The 13025-nt window shown below is 47.9% G+C and overlaps 1 protein-coding gene across 1 annotated transcript; it reads right to left on the bottom strand.

Annotated features, from left to right (window-relative positions):
- Positions 1 to 3838: 3838 nt before the first annotated feature.
- HAUS4 (HAUS augmin like complex subunit 4) lies at positions 3839 to 12746 on the bottom strand. The gene is made up of 10 exons (XM_004698896.2): positions 12725 to 12746; positions 11282 to 11353; positions 8917 to 9059; positions 8706 to 8837; positions 8226 to 8360; positions 7313 to 7409; positions 6057 to 6202; positions 4780 to 4910; positions 4423 to 4491; positions 3839 to 4278 (listed from the first exon to the last, which is right to left on the bottom strand). The coding sequence occupies exons 2-10, from the start codon at positions 11334 to 11336 to the stop codon at positions 4095 to 4097; spliced, it is 1092 nt and encodes a 363-aa protein (XP_004698953.1). The 5' UTR covers positions 11337 to 11353; positions 12725 to 12746; the 3' UTR covers positions 3839 to 4094.
- Positions 12747 to 13025: the final 279 nt, after the last annotated feature.

Below are 13025 nucleotides of genomic sequence, written 5' to 3'. Positions count from 1 at the left end.
TATTTTCTGTAGCTATCTCTGTGTATATATTGATACTGTAATATATACTTATATATTAGATTACTGTTTACAGTAAGGAGCCTTGGCAGCATAGTTAGTTTCTTGTTGGGGTGCTAACCATAAAATCAGTTCGAAACCATAAACTACTCCCAGGAATAAAAATGAGGCTTTCTACTGCTATAAAGATTTACAGCCTCGGGAATCCACAGGGGGCAGAAGTTTAGTTTTTTGGTTATTATCCATATGGTATATACTATTGTGGCAGTTGTATAATCTTGTGTCAACTTGAAGGTTTGAGTGACGAGGTGTTCGGCCTGTCAGTCAAGTCACAGCCTGATGATGCCTCCTTGTGGGGTGTGGCCTTCTAATAAGGAGGGTCTTAGGAACCTTGCCTTTCTCTCCCGGCTTCACCTTCCTGTTGTCCAGTCACTCAGAGAGCGGCCAGAGACCCGCCATTGGATCCACACGACTCTGCCCCCACCGGTCCATGCTCTCCCCGCAACCTGCATCACTGCACGTGGCTGTGTGAGTCCGAAGAGGGACTTATGGACTAGAATTGGACTTACGGACTTGTTCTGGACTGAGCTGGGATGTTTCCTTGATATATAATCACCTTTTTTTTAAAGTTAAAAGATCCTTTTACTGGGGGCTCTTACAACTCTTATAACAACCCATACATTAATTGTATCAAGCATATTTGTACATGTGTTGCCATCATTCCTTTCTAGAGATTTACTCTCTGTTGAGCCCTTGATATTAGCTTCTCCTTTTTTTTCCCTCCCCCCCACCACATGACCCCTTGATAAATTATAAATTATTTTCATATCTTACACCAACCACTGTCTCACTTCCCCCATGGTTTCTGCTGGTTGTCCCCCTGGAGAGGATTTGTGTGGTTATGTGTCAATCATTGGGATCAGTTCCCCTTCCTCCCTTCTTCTCTCCACCTTCCCCATCTGGTATTGCTATTCCCACTCCTGTTCCTGAGTTCCATGTGTCGTGAGCTGTTAGCTCTCATCTGTGCACATGCTCCAGTCTGGACCAAAGTGAAAGGCAGGACTGGGGTCATGATAGTGGGGGGTGAGGAAGCCTCAAAGAACCAGAGGAGTGTTGTGTGTTTCATCAGTGCTTACAATTACCTCTTGATATAAAGTTCTCTCTCAACATATATGAGTATCACTGAGTGTTTCTCTAGTCAACCCAGCCTAACGCAACTATATTATATACTGTAAAATTACATGCATATTATATATATATTTCTAGTACTATAACATTATAAATATACTAGGTTAATAAATAAATAAATATAATAATAATAAATATATTAAAATATACTAGGTTAATATAATAATGGCATATTAAATACACTATATTACATGTTATATGTAACTATATGTATATTGTAGATCCTCTTTACGTATGTGTCTCTAATACACATATACAACATATATTTATAATAGCATTTCTATAATTAGTATATTAGATCAAACATATGCTACATTACATAAATAATATATTCTGGTATAAACTAGAGATAGACGTATGGAGGTACGGTCTATAACATACAATTATGTATTATGTATAAAATATCGTTTTATATGGAGACTACATATTACATAATAGAAAAAAAGGAAAGCGGGAAGGAAAGAAAGTAAAGAAAATGTTGAATCTAGCGTAAGTTGCTGGTATTAGATCCCTTCAACTTTTCTATAGGTTTGAAAACTTCTCCCCAAAAACATTGAGGGGAAAATTAAGAACTAGGCAATATAAATTATTTCTAAGTTTTTCCAAGGAAACAATTTAGGAGAAAAAATATAAAAACCCAAAAAACTATTTAGGAGCCCCGGCAGAGTAGTGGTTACAAGTTGGACTGCAACCTGAAAGGTCAGCAGTTCGAAACCACTGTCTGTTCGAGGGAGACAGATGCTATGTACACACTTACAGAAAGGCACAAGGCAGTTCTAACCTGCCTATAGGGTCACTGTGAGCTGGCACCAACTTGGTGAGTTTGATGTGCTGTTTATTAATCTGTGTAGGCTAACACTTGGCTAAGCAAGCACCATTTACAGGAGAAAAATTTTAAGTTGTACCACAGACCTTAATTTATTCTGAAAACCAATCTAAGAGCATCACAGGGGAGAAGGCCTTGTTTCCCTGGCCTGTGGTTGGAGAAGCTGAACAGCCTCTGTCAATTAGGGTACAAGCTTGTTTCTGTTCTGTTGCCACCTTTGACACAAGCCAAGGCTCCTCCCAGCTTGGCCTAATCTAAGTGGACCCTGGAACTTAGGGTAAAAACTTGGTGGTTGAGAACAAATTAATTAGTTATTTATTATGGGAAAAATTGATTCAGAACTCAACTGCATTGCATCTTGACACTCCTTCTAGAACAGATTAGCGTTGAGGTCCTGGGTTCTACTGTATAATAACTGATAGAAATTATGGTTGGGAATTATGAAAATAGTTTGTAAGCCTTGCCTTCAACCATCAAAATTTGATCTTTAAATTGGTTTAGGACACGCCTGCAAAGCAGGCTCTGAAAGGTGAAGAGACTTGAGTAGGGGGCTGTTGGCAGATTTAAGGGGGTAAAAATGGAACTCCTTGGATTTGTTAATTTTTAACTAGTAGTTTTTGTCAGAAGCTGGAAAAAGTCTGGAACCATTAAGAGAACTACTCTCTAGGACTGAACGTTAAAGGGAGCCTGTGGGCGGGCTGAAATGCTTGCTAGGTGACCACCTGGATCCACTTGTTGAGTGGAAGTGGGAGAAATGCAGCAATAGAGACAGGTTGAGTCTGGCCACTGACACCCGTGGACCTGGTTCACAGAGACTAGAGAAAATGAGAGCAGGTTGACTGGTATGAAGTTCATAACCTAGTACAAGGGGGACAGGGTTGTTAAGAATTTGTGCTTTGGCACATATTGAATTGCATGCTTTCTGGTTTTATCTTGTTAGGTGCAGATATGATTTAATTTTTAAAAATTATTGTTTGTTAAAAATCACATATGGCTAAAGAGTTGTGTAAAAGTGTCAAGTTGACAAGGGGTGGTCTGTAGTAGTTACATAATCTGGTATCAACTTGTGTAGGGGTGGAATATAGCCTGTCAATCAGATCACAGCTTGAAGACCTCATTTGGAGGTGCTAAGATGATAAATAGCTCGTTGGAGGTGGGACACACACACACACACACACACACTCCCCACGAGACATTACTGACAGGAAGCCGGATGGAGCTATGCTGATGCAGCCAGATCCTGGAGCTGGAGAAGCCACGCAGAGAACCATGCCAGCACTGAGATGCTGCTCCCACTGCCACGGGATCCACAGGACTTTTCACCCACTGGCCTGTGATCTTCCTGCATTTGGTGTCATTGCATGTGTTTCATGAGTCTGAAGAGGAATTTACAGATTGGTATTGGACATATGAGCTAATATCAGACTTAGGGACTTGATGTTTTCTGGGCTGGGATGGTTTCTCAATAGTCAACTGGTCTTTGTATATAAAACTCTTTCTTATACACGAGTGTCCATGAATTTGTTTCTCTAGTCTACCCAGACTAACACATGACTGCTTTAGCTCCTCAGGGCCACGGAGCAGTTCCCTCCTGCTCTTGGCCCCGAGCACTCGTGTGGAGATGACATGCCTCTTCAGGGGCATGTCCAGATCTAATCCACCTCTGTTCTCCCGGACTCCAGGGGGGCGGGCTGGCACATTCCCCTCCCATCTTTTGCATAAGCATTATAGATCTGTCTCTGTGTATTTCCATCACTGCTCCCCTCCTTGTTCGGAGCCTCTGAGGTTCTTTTTTCCATTCTTGCCCACAGGAAAACAGCTAAAATCTTACAACATACTACTATCACTTTATTTAGAAGATAATCAAAAACAATACAGAACTGATGGTCACAAACAGCTGTTACAGAAAACGATGTAATTCTGCTATGTTTTCTGGAAAAGGCTCAGTTGTAAAGAAAAAACAACCCAGAAGTGTCTGACCGATTGCAGTGCATTAAGCAGTCTCCAGCCCTGTGTGGGCAGTGGCCCCAGGGGAAGGTCAGTCACACGGTCATCGGAGAGGGAAAGCAGCAGTGCCCCACCCTCAGTGGTAGGCCTTGTTGAACTCCTGGAGGGCCCAGCGCTTGTTCTCGGTTGCCTGTTTGAGTTGGGTGTACTCCTTCACCAGCCGGTCAAACTCCTCCCCGAGGACCTCGTAGGTGCTCAGAACCTGCCGAGACTTCTCCATGTCCTGCTCCTGCAGTCGAATGGCCCCCTCCAAACGATCCCTGAGAGCCCGGGCACAGAAGGAACAGCATGAGGAGCTGCGTCCTCAGAAGGCACACGGGGCAGGCACAGGCCGACAGGGACACGTCTAGGAGGACATGGCAGCCAGCTCTGAACAGCTGGGCCAGCTCCTTGGGAGCGCTCACCGAATCAGACGATGAACTTCCACTTTCTCAGCAGTGTAAGTATCAGACAAAATCTTTAGCTCCTCCATCCTGACAGAAGGGGAAGAAAATGTCCAACTGAGCTCCCTGGCAGTGGCGCAGTGAGGAATGGAACCTGGCACCTGCCCACGGTCAAGGAAGCAGCCCGCGGTGATGGGATAAACCAGGTCCCTCTGAAGCCCTGAGCAATGTACCTCATCATGATTACAGAGGCTTTAAAACAAAAGACAAGAATGCTGACAGCCTTAGGGTGGGGGCGAGGAGACAGGGAAAGAGGAGGGTGAGGATTTAGGAGTGGGCTGGCCAGAGTTCCTTAGATCCACGGGGTCACAGCTCTACCTCAGCTTAAGGACCATGGCGCTGCACTTGATCTCCAGGTACTGGGCACTGATACGGTCCAGCTCTGACTGAGTCTTCAGCCGGTGCTCCTGAAGAAGCCTCTGGAGCAAGGCAAGGCACCGGAGAAGCACCTGGGCCCCAGGGGCAGGAAGAAGGGGCGGGGTGTCATAAACAGCAGATGGACAGAGGGCACATCTTTTAACTGTATGCATTTTAGTCTTGTCCTGTTCAGTACAGATATTGTATTATTGCTTGTTTTACATATGGCTAGAGAGCTGTATGAAAGTGTCAGGTTGACAAGGGGTGGTCTGCGGTAGTTGCATAATCTGGTGTCAACTTGAGACTATTAAGAGTGAAGGGGTGGGGTTTAGCCTGTCAATCAGGTCGCAGCCTGATGACCTCATCTGGAGGTGTAACAGAGACACATAGCTCGCTGGAGGCCAGATACACTCACTCCCTGCGAGACATTCCTGTTGACAAGCCACATGGAGCTATGCTGGTAAGAGCCGGAGCTCTGGAGCTACAGGAGTTATGGTTACGCCAGTGCTGAGATGGTTCCACCACCACTGGATCCACAAGACTTTCCACCCACTGGCCTGTGAGCTTCTTGCATTTGGCGTCATGCCAAAGCTTTATTTAAGCATAATATTCTATAAGTTTTTAATGCACTTGGCTGTTAACTAAAAGGTCAGCGATCTGAGGCCACCCAGAGGCCGCATGGAAGAAAGGTCTGGCAGTCTACTTCTGACCAAGTAGCCAATGAACATCCTGTGGAGCACGGGTGTACTCAGACACACAGGGGCACCAGTCGGAACTGCACCCCAGCAACGAGTTAATAGTCAGAGTCCCTACAAATCAGTATGATAAACAGCATCCCACAAAAACATATGAGGAGAAAGGAGGGCAGACCAGAAACCACCAGTGTGAGTTGGAGCTGTGTGAAGGGTAGGGGCTGAGTCCAGCCTTTCCGGTCACAGCCTGATGGCGCCTCCTTGGGGGCTGACCGGCGTCTCTAGAAGAGGCAGCGAGTACTGCTTCATCCTCCCAAGCCCTTTGTCTACATCACCAGCCTGCAGCTATGTGAGGCTGACCAGGGCCCCGGCCAGCATGGACTCGAGTTGGACTGGGCTGGGCTCCCTTCTTGGTAGAAGGTCACTTGATATAAAGTTCTTTCTTAGCCGTGCACGCATGTCACTGGTGATGTTTCTCTAGACAACTCAGCCTCACCCACTTAGCTTGCCCACAGGCCGCCCTATGGCCCGGAGACGCTGACCCACCTGGGAGTAGGTGGCGCTCTGCTTCGCCAGGAGCACTGCGCGCTCCTGCTGCTGGCTCTTGGTGTCCAGGCACTGCTGCTTCTCACTGACCAGCGCCTCTGCCAGTTTCCACATCTTCGCAGCCTTCAGGGTTTCGCTGTCTGAATCTGGGCAAACAGATGAACCTTCGTCACCACTGCCCTTCTCAAACCATTCTCCAGCACCCCTACCCAACTACTGGACTGCTAACCTCAAGGTCGGAGGTTCAACTCCACCAGATGCTCCTTAGGAGAAAGATGAGGCTAGGTGGTCCCTTAAGAATCTCCCCACACACACACATCCTCCTTTAAAGATTACAGCCTTGGACACTACGTAGGGTAGGGTCGCTACGAGTTCCAATTGACTCAGTGACACTGGGTAGGGACCCCGGTGGCTCAATGATTTAAGCATCTGGTTGCTAAACCACAAGCCATCAGTTTAGACCCACCAACTGCTCCGTGGGAGAAAGATGCGGCAGTCTGTTCCCATCAGGGTTGACAGCCGCGGAGACCCGACTATCCTTTAGGCCTGCTGTGAGTCAGAATCAAGTCGACGGCCATGGGTTTAGTTTTAGTTTTTCTCCTAATTAAATGTTATTTACTCGCCATTAATTCCAGACTGGGCCCTCATTTATTTATTTATAAACTTTTTTTTAACTTAATTTTTTATTCTGTATTAGGCAGGGGTTTCTATGCCAGATAATCGATTTTGTATTCAACTTATCAAACCTCCCAGTGTTGACCCTTAAAGTCAGGGCAGACGAGGGGAGACCTGGGAGCCTACACTTTCCTCTGCTTTGCACGGCTGGTCCTCCAAGGAGAGCACACCCATCCTTCCTGTCCCGGGGCAACTCCTGCTGAGCACCTTGCCAGCTGAGCAGCCCCACAAAACCCTTTGCTTTTGTGCTCCGACAGGGAAGCAGCCAGCCCTGGTGGCACAGTGGTTGCCAGTGGGTCAGCAGTTCCAAAGGCTGGGCTTTCTACTCCCATAGAGTTAGTCTCGGAAACTCACAGAGCAGTTCTACCCAGTCCTACGGAGTCACTGTGAGTCAGCATTGACTCCATCCGCGAGTTTTGAGTACTGATGGGAAAACAAACAAGCAAGTGTCTCCGATGCTTCTCCGCTTCTATCCCAAATAGAAAGTACAACGACTTCAACAACAACAACACATCAACGTTCTCCTGCGAGCAGGCAGCGCCACAGGAGGGCAGCTGCGGGCAGGGCGGGCCAGCACTCACCGGCACTGGGGTCGTGGTAGCAGAGCAGTGTGAAGCACTTCCTCTTGAGCTGCTGCTCCACTTCCAGCGGGAGCCGACTTCTCATCCACAGAAAGTCCTCCAGCCAGAAGTAAAAGAGAGAGCAAAGAGAACTCTTAGAACGAGCAAGATCCAGCCAGTGCATCGGCCGGTGCCCACAACCTCAATGCACAGGAGATTCGTTTTCGGCCTATCAAATTAACAGAGTACAGGAAGGTCAGGGTCCCACGGTGAGGAAAACACGGAAGGGCCGGAAGCACTGGCGCCACCTTTCTGGAAAGCAGTCTGGCGAAATTCAACTGCAGGCTTTATGCGCCATGTCCTCTGACCCGGGGCTCCCGCTGCTCACGCCAACGTACCAGGGCGCAGCCCTGGATGGACGAGCAGGTTCCCATCGGTGGGATGGCCGACAGGGAACATGTGAAAGCAGCCTCGGTGTCCATTAATAAGGTCAGCCAAATGACGCTGATGCGTCATTCATACGTGATGTCGCCACATGGCTATGAAGAACACTGAGCAAGGACTACGTGCCTGCACACCGTGTGCCGAGAGCGCATTAGGAACTAGCATCGTACTGACATTTATTTATCGACCAGAAGAAAATGCCCAAAATCTAGGAAGTGGAAACAGATGATTCCCTGTGCAAGTACGGAAGGCATAATACCACTTAGGACAAGCCGACTATCATACTACCTAGAAAAGAGATTTATGTTTAGATGGAGGAACGTGAGCGTTTACTTCTGGGTAACATTTTTCTGACTTGAATTTGACCGCCATGAACATGTTATCATTTTTACAGAAACAACATATCTTATTTTTTAAAAAGTTGGGTTTTAGATATGGAGAAAACTAAGCTATTTTGTTTCTTTCGTGACAATATCTGCCTGTCCCCAACCTCTGCAGGTGGCATGAGCTCCAGCAGGTCTGCTTTCTCCAGCCCTAGCAATGAAGGCGCCTCCTTCTCCTGCCTGGGACCCAAGAGCTGGGTCAGTTCAGTCACCAATAACCGCTGTTCCAGGGTCTCATGAAACTGAAACAGAGAATGAAAAAAAGGAAGGGTTACTATAAAATGTCTCCCCCACACCGCCTGCACCCTCACCGACCAGGTAGTTCTTCACACCGTTCTAACGTCCTCCAACATGTCGTCTCCTGCAGCCAACCCTCAAGTTGTAAACACCTCCTCCTTTCCGCGCTTTCTTTTAAAACTCTTGACAACACGCCCAATCCTTCTCCCTTAATTACAGCTCATATCTTTTTTAGATAGCTTATTCCTCAGCGCTTCTGTTCCCCCAGATCACATAATCAGGCAAAGCCACAGCTGGCGTGGTCATTCCATGGCTAGGAACCCACCCCTACGTCGTCTCTTCTGCCTCACCTTTTTGTCCTCGGAAGTTAGATTTGTGTCTTGTGTCTTCACATAGTAGTCCACAAGCAGCTCCTGGATGACTCTCTGCAGGATCTCGGACCTCAACCACGTGGTCTTATGCAGTCGAACGTCTTTCCAAGCCTAGGAGCCAAACAAATCCCAGCCAGGAACCTCTCGGGGAAGCTCCCTCCTCTCGGCATGCCTTCTCTCGGGCCTTTACCTGAGCCTGTTCCTGTGCCAGGGTGAGGCTCAGCCCACTTTCATCCACCTGCTGGGAGAGTCTCAGCAGCAGCCTGCTGAAGTGCGGGTTCCGCAGCAGGTCCTCCTCACTCAGGTTGCAAGGAGGAAGCTGTTTACTGCAGACTTCAGAGACAAAAGTGCACAGAAGGTATGGGCTTGAACTTTTACATAACTATCCACAATTCATACTCACTTCCAGAAACAAGATTTGTTGACAGATTTCTAAATCTAACGAGATTTTTTTTTTTTTAAACCCACAAATAACCTGGTGGGAGTACTCAATATTGCCAGCATCTATCTACGCCATGCTGCTGTTATTGTTCTGCGTGCCCGCCGAGCACGCTACAGCTCATGGTGATGCCTGCCTGGTGCTGCAGGTCACCTTTGTGATCACTGCAAGAGCTGAGTCTGTTGTAGGAGCGACCGGGTATTTGCATGCCTTGCAACTTATCTGCTAGCACTGCATCAGACAAATATTTTGACCTGGTTGGTTCCCCATTCTGGGAGGTCACCATATTGAGGCTGGACTCAGTGCAGACACCGAATCGGCAGAGCACACTACAGCCCACGACTCCTGGGCCTCCAGAGATCCTCCAGCCTCTCCCTCCTCCGTCCACAGGTGTCCATCACGGTGCCGGGCTGGTTCAGACAGCATTCTGTGGTCATTCACAGGGTTTTCACTAAGAACATTTCCAAGCCTTTCTTCCTGGTCTTTTAGAATCGGAAGTTTCACTGAAACCTGTTCATCATGTGTGACGCTGCTGGTGTTGGAAAAACTAGTCAAACAGCACCGTAGTTCCAGCGTCGTAGAACCGTGTATGCCCCACAGTAAACTGACAGCTGGGTAGTAGCTATGTAGCAGTTTACAAGAATATGAAGTGAGAATCAGGAAACGGGCCTTGAACTGTGTGCTGTCGAGTCTATGTGACCCCATGTGGCAGAGCAGGGCTGCCCCAGTTTCCCAGGGGACAAGGATGGGCTGCCCCATCTTTATGGGGACAGATCACCAGGTCCTTTCTCCCGCGGAACAGCTGGTGGGTTTGAAACACTGACCCGACGTTGGCAAGCAAGGGCTAGCCATCCTGCTACCAGGACTCCTAATAAAGATCTGAGGAAACAGAAATAAAGTTGGAAAGTAGCAGACAAATAGCACTGAGAATAAAGGCCCCTTTAGGAAGGGTCACCACCATACCCCTAGGGCCTCATTCACACAGAGTAACTGGAGTTCACCGGGGAAGAAAACCACGAAACACACGTATGCCACGTTCCAATTCTGGATGTGCTCTCTGGTCACGTACGCCGGCTTGAGAGGTGTACTAGCGTGAGTCCACACGCGGCTTCACCATAAACGCGCACCGGTGCAGGCGGAGGTGAGTGACCCAAGCGGACTTGGCAGAATGGCATTAAAGCATGAGAAAAAAGCTGCACGTGACTGGACTCCCCTGGCCACCCCACATCCCACAGGATGGCTTCCTGTCCACCCGTGGCTGGGGTCTTTTGCTTTACTCCGACTTACTACCACACATTGTTTCGTTCTTTGGCCCATTATATCCAAAGTCCTCTTGGAGAATAAGAACTATCTACCATTTTCTTCCCCAAGATGTTGGAAGGGGGTCATGGGGGTTCAGTAGATGTCTTACCTCCCACGTGGGAGATCTGGGGTCCATTCTGAACCACTGCGCCTTATGCAGAGTCACCACTATGGCATCACTGGAGGCAAACATGTTTCAGTGGGACTTCCAGACTAAGATGGACTACCAAGAAAGGCCTGGTGCTGAAAAGTCAGCCAAGGAACACCCTACAACCCCAACGATCCAAATCTGCAACCAATCACAGGCATAGCGCAGGGCCCAGACACATTTTGTCCCAGGGTGCATGAAGGCACCACGGGCTGGATGTCAACTTGATGGCGCTAACAAGACGTGGAAGGACTCCAATGCGGGAGTGGTCAAGATATAAGAACACCGCTGTTCTTGAAGAATTCAAGACACAGGGTTTAAGACATACAATATCTTAAGATTTTAGAGGATACAATGTGAAAACATGTAAACAAGGTAAGAAGGAAGCCCTTCAAGAATTTGCTGCTGTCCTTATCTGCAGCACACATTTGCTAATGCATTATGGGAGGAGCTTGAGTTTTGTCCCCTGCACAAGCACATCCTGAATCGGAGTTGTGGCAATGTTTTTCAAGATGAAAGTGTCCAAGAATCTTCATGATCCAGATCCTTGGGCTTGCCGGAACTCAACTCGGGAACATTATAAAGTCCTTTTTATTACCGAGGGCAAGAGTTTGAGTAAGGCTCTTTGGGGAAGTCCTCTAACCTCTTACTAATTTCTATCCATACCTTGTTTGAGTTCTTCCATCCCATCTCCAGGTAAGCAGAAATCCTCAGAAGCCATTTGATTTTCCTGAGATCCTAACCGAGAAGAAGATAACAGAAGGATGAATCAACTAACTAGGTGTTCTGGAGCAAAAAACTACTTGCAGTTCAAATCTCTGCTGTCCACCAGTTGGGGAGGAATCTCAGGGATGCCTCTTACAAGGAAGGGTCATCACACACATCCTTAGACAAGTTTTATGGACAGACGTACAAGTGGCCAAACAGTCTGTATTCTAAACGCATTACAAAAGCTTCTTGTTCCAAGCGGCCCCAAATGGAGTCTTCTTAGGAAAGAAACCTCAAATTCACTAGAGTCTAAATAAGAGGCTCCCCTTTCTCTCATTCCAGCTAAGTTAAGACTGAGCTGCTGCGTTCCAGTTATGAGCAACATGGGGGAAGCGGAAGGATCAGAGGGTTTCCCTGTCAGCTGAGCCCAAAGCCCACAAGAGTTGCCTGTGTTTCCATAACTCATCCTTCGGTAGTTTTGGGTCATGAACGCTAGAATCACCCTCCAGGAGTGACAAATCATTCCCCACTTGAACAGCAGCGACTGGTTTTCACAGAAGGGCATCATCCATCGGTAAAGAGCAGCACAGGAAAAAGACTGACTGAGATCACTGAGCTCTGCGTATACAGAGGCGCAGTTAATGGGGCTTGAGCGCTGGTGTTTGGACAGATCAAGGAGTACCCTGCAAAGGGTGCCATCAACACAGAGGGGCAGTAAAGATGGGCACAGTTGGGATTTGGGAGCCAGGAATTTTCCCTGGAATGTTCTTTTCCATCCCTTTGCTCCAGCCCCTCCCACCTTTCTGTAAGGTAGCACACTCCAAAGGGTAGCTGCGCCTCTCAAAGAACAAACATGGAGGCTATTGGGATTTAACACTTCACGTTCACAGGACATTTGGTTTACTCCCTCATTTTATGAGGGACATCAAAGTAACTACTCATTTGTTTTGTAACCTGGTCTACATGGGGAAGCAGCTGAGCCGTCAGGATGCCAGGGCTTAATTTGCAGCTCCCACTGCTTTGTGTGTGGATTTAAGGGAAATGCTTTTCCGTGCCCAACCTTTTCCCCCTACCTGCAAACCCAAGATCACGATTCCCGTCTTGGATGAGACATTAAGAATTAATAACACAATAGACTTGTCAATCAATGTCACTTCTTAGGTAAACTCAGCGTTGTTCTTCTGAACAGTTCTGTGTATCGACAGATCTAAGCCTGCAAGTTAAAAGTTTTGGCAGTCGAATGCCACACTCGGACATGAGGGCCAAACCCACAAATTTTTTAAATGCCAATTGTTCTTCCCGCCCTAGGGGAGCTGCCACTTCGGTGTTGTTAGGGTGTTTTTCTCTACCCTTTAAAAATGTTACAGGAAAAAAATAAATAAAATAAAATAAAAATGTTACAGGGCGTGAAAGGTGGCGGCAACCAGGCTCCCTTCTCCACCCTCTGCGCTCAGACGTGTGAAAACGCTGCTACAGGGAGCCGGGCGTTTACACGTGCTGACTCAAGCGTCGTTTCCATTCTTGGCGCTGTCTTCACACGCTGCACTGGACGTTGGGTGGCGTTTACAGGTGGTTTCACAAGACGTGACCTCCCGGGGCCCGAGATGAATCAACCCGCGGAGGGGAGGCTGGCGCCCGCCCCGTCGGCCAGGGCGGCCGGGGGCTCCGAGGGTGAGAGCGGCTTCCGCGCCGGCCCGGCCGC

The sequence above is a fragment of the Echinops telfairi genome, unplaced genomic scaffold (genome assembly GCF_000313985.2).
Source record: "Echinops telfairi isolate 266 unplaced genomic scaffold, ASM31398v2 ScPeMD7_18;HRSCAF=68, whole genome shotgun sequence".
NCBI lineage: Eukaryota > Metazoa > Chordata > Mammalia > Afrosoricida > Tenrecidae > Echinops > Echinops telfairi.
The sequence above is the reverse complement of the archived record's forward strand: the minus strand, read 5'-3'. Positions and strand labels throughout refer to the sequence as shown.

Coding starts and splice junctions, on each gene's coding strand:
- HAUS4 (XM_004698896.2), bottom strand. CDS start 11,336: ATGGCTTCTGAGGATTTCTGCTTACCTGGAGATGGGATGGAAGAACTC. Junction 6,203..7,312: donor CTACCACGACCCCAGTGCCG/GTGAGTGCTGGC, acceptor CTGTTTGCCCAG/ATTCAGACAGCGAAACCCTG. Junction 4,492..4,779: donor GCCATGGTCCTTAAGCTGAG/GTAGAGCTGTGA, acceptor CCCTTCTGTCAG/GATGGAGGAGCTAAAGATTT.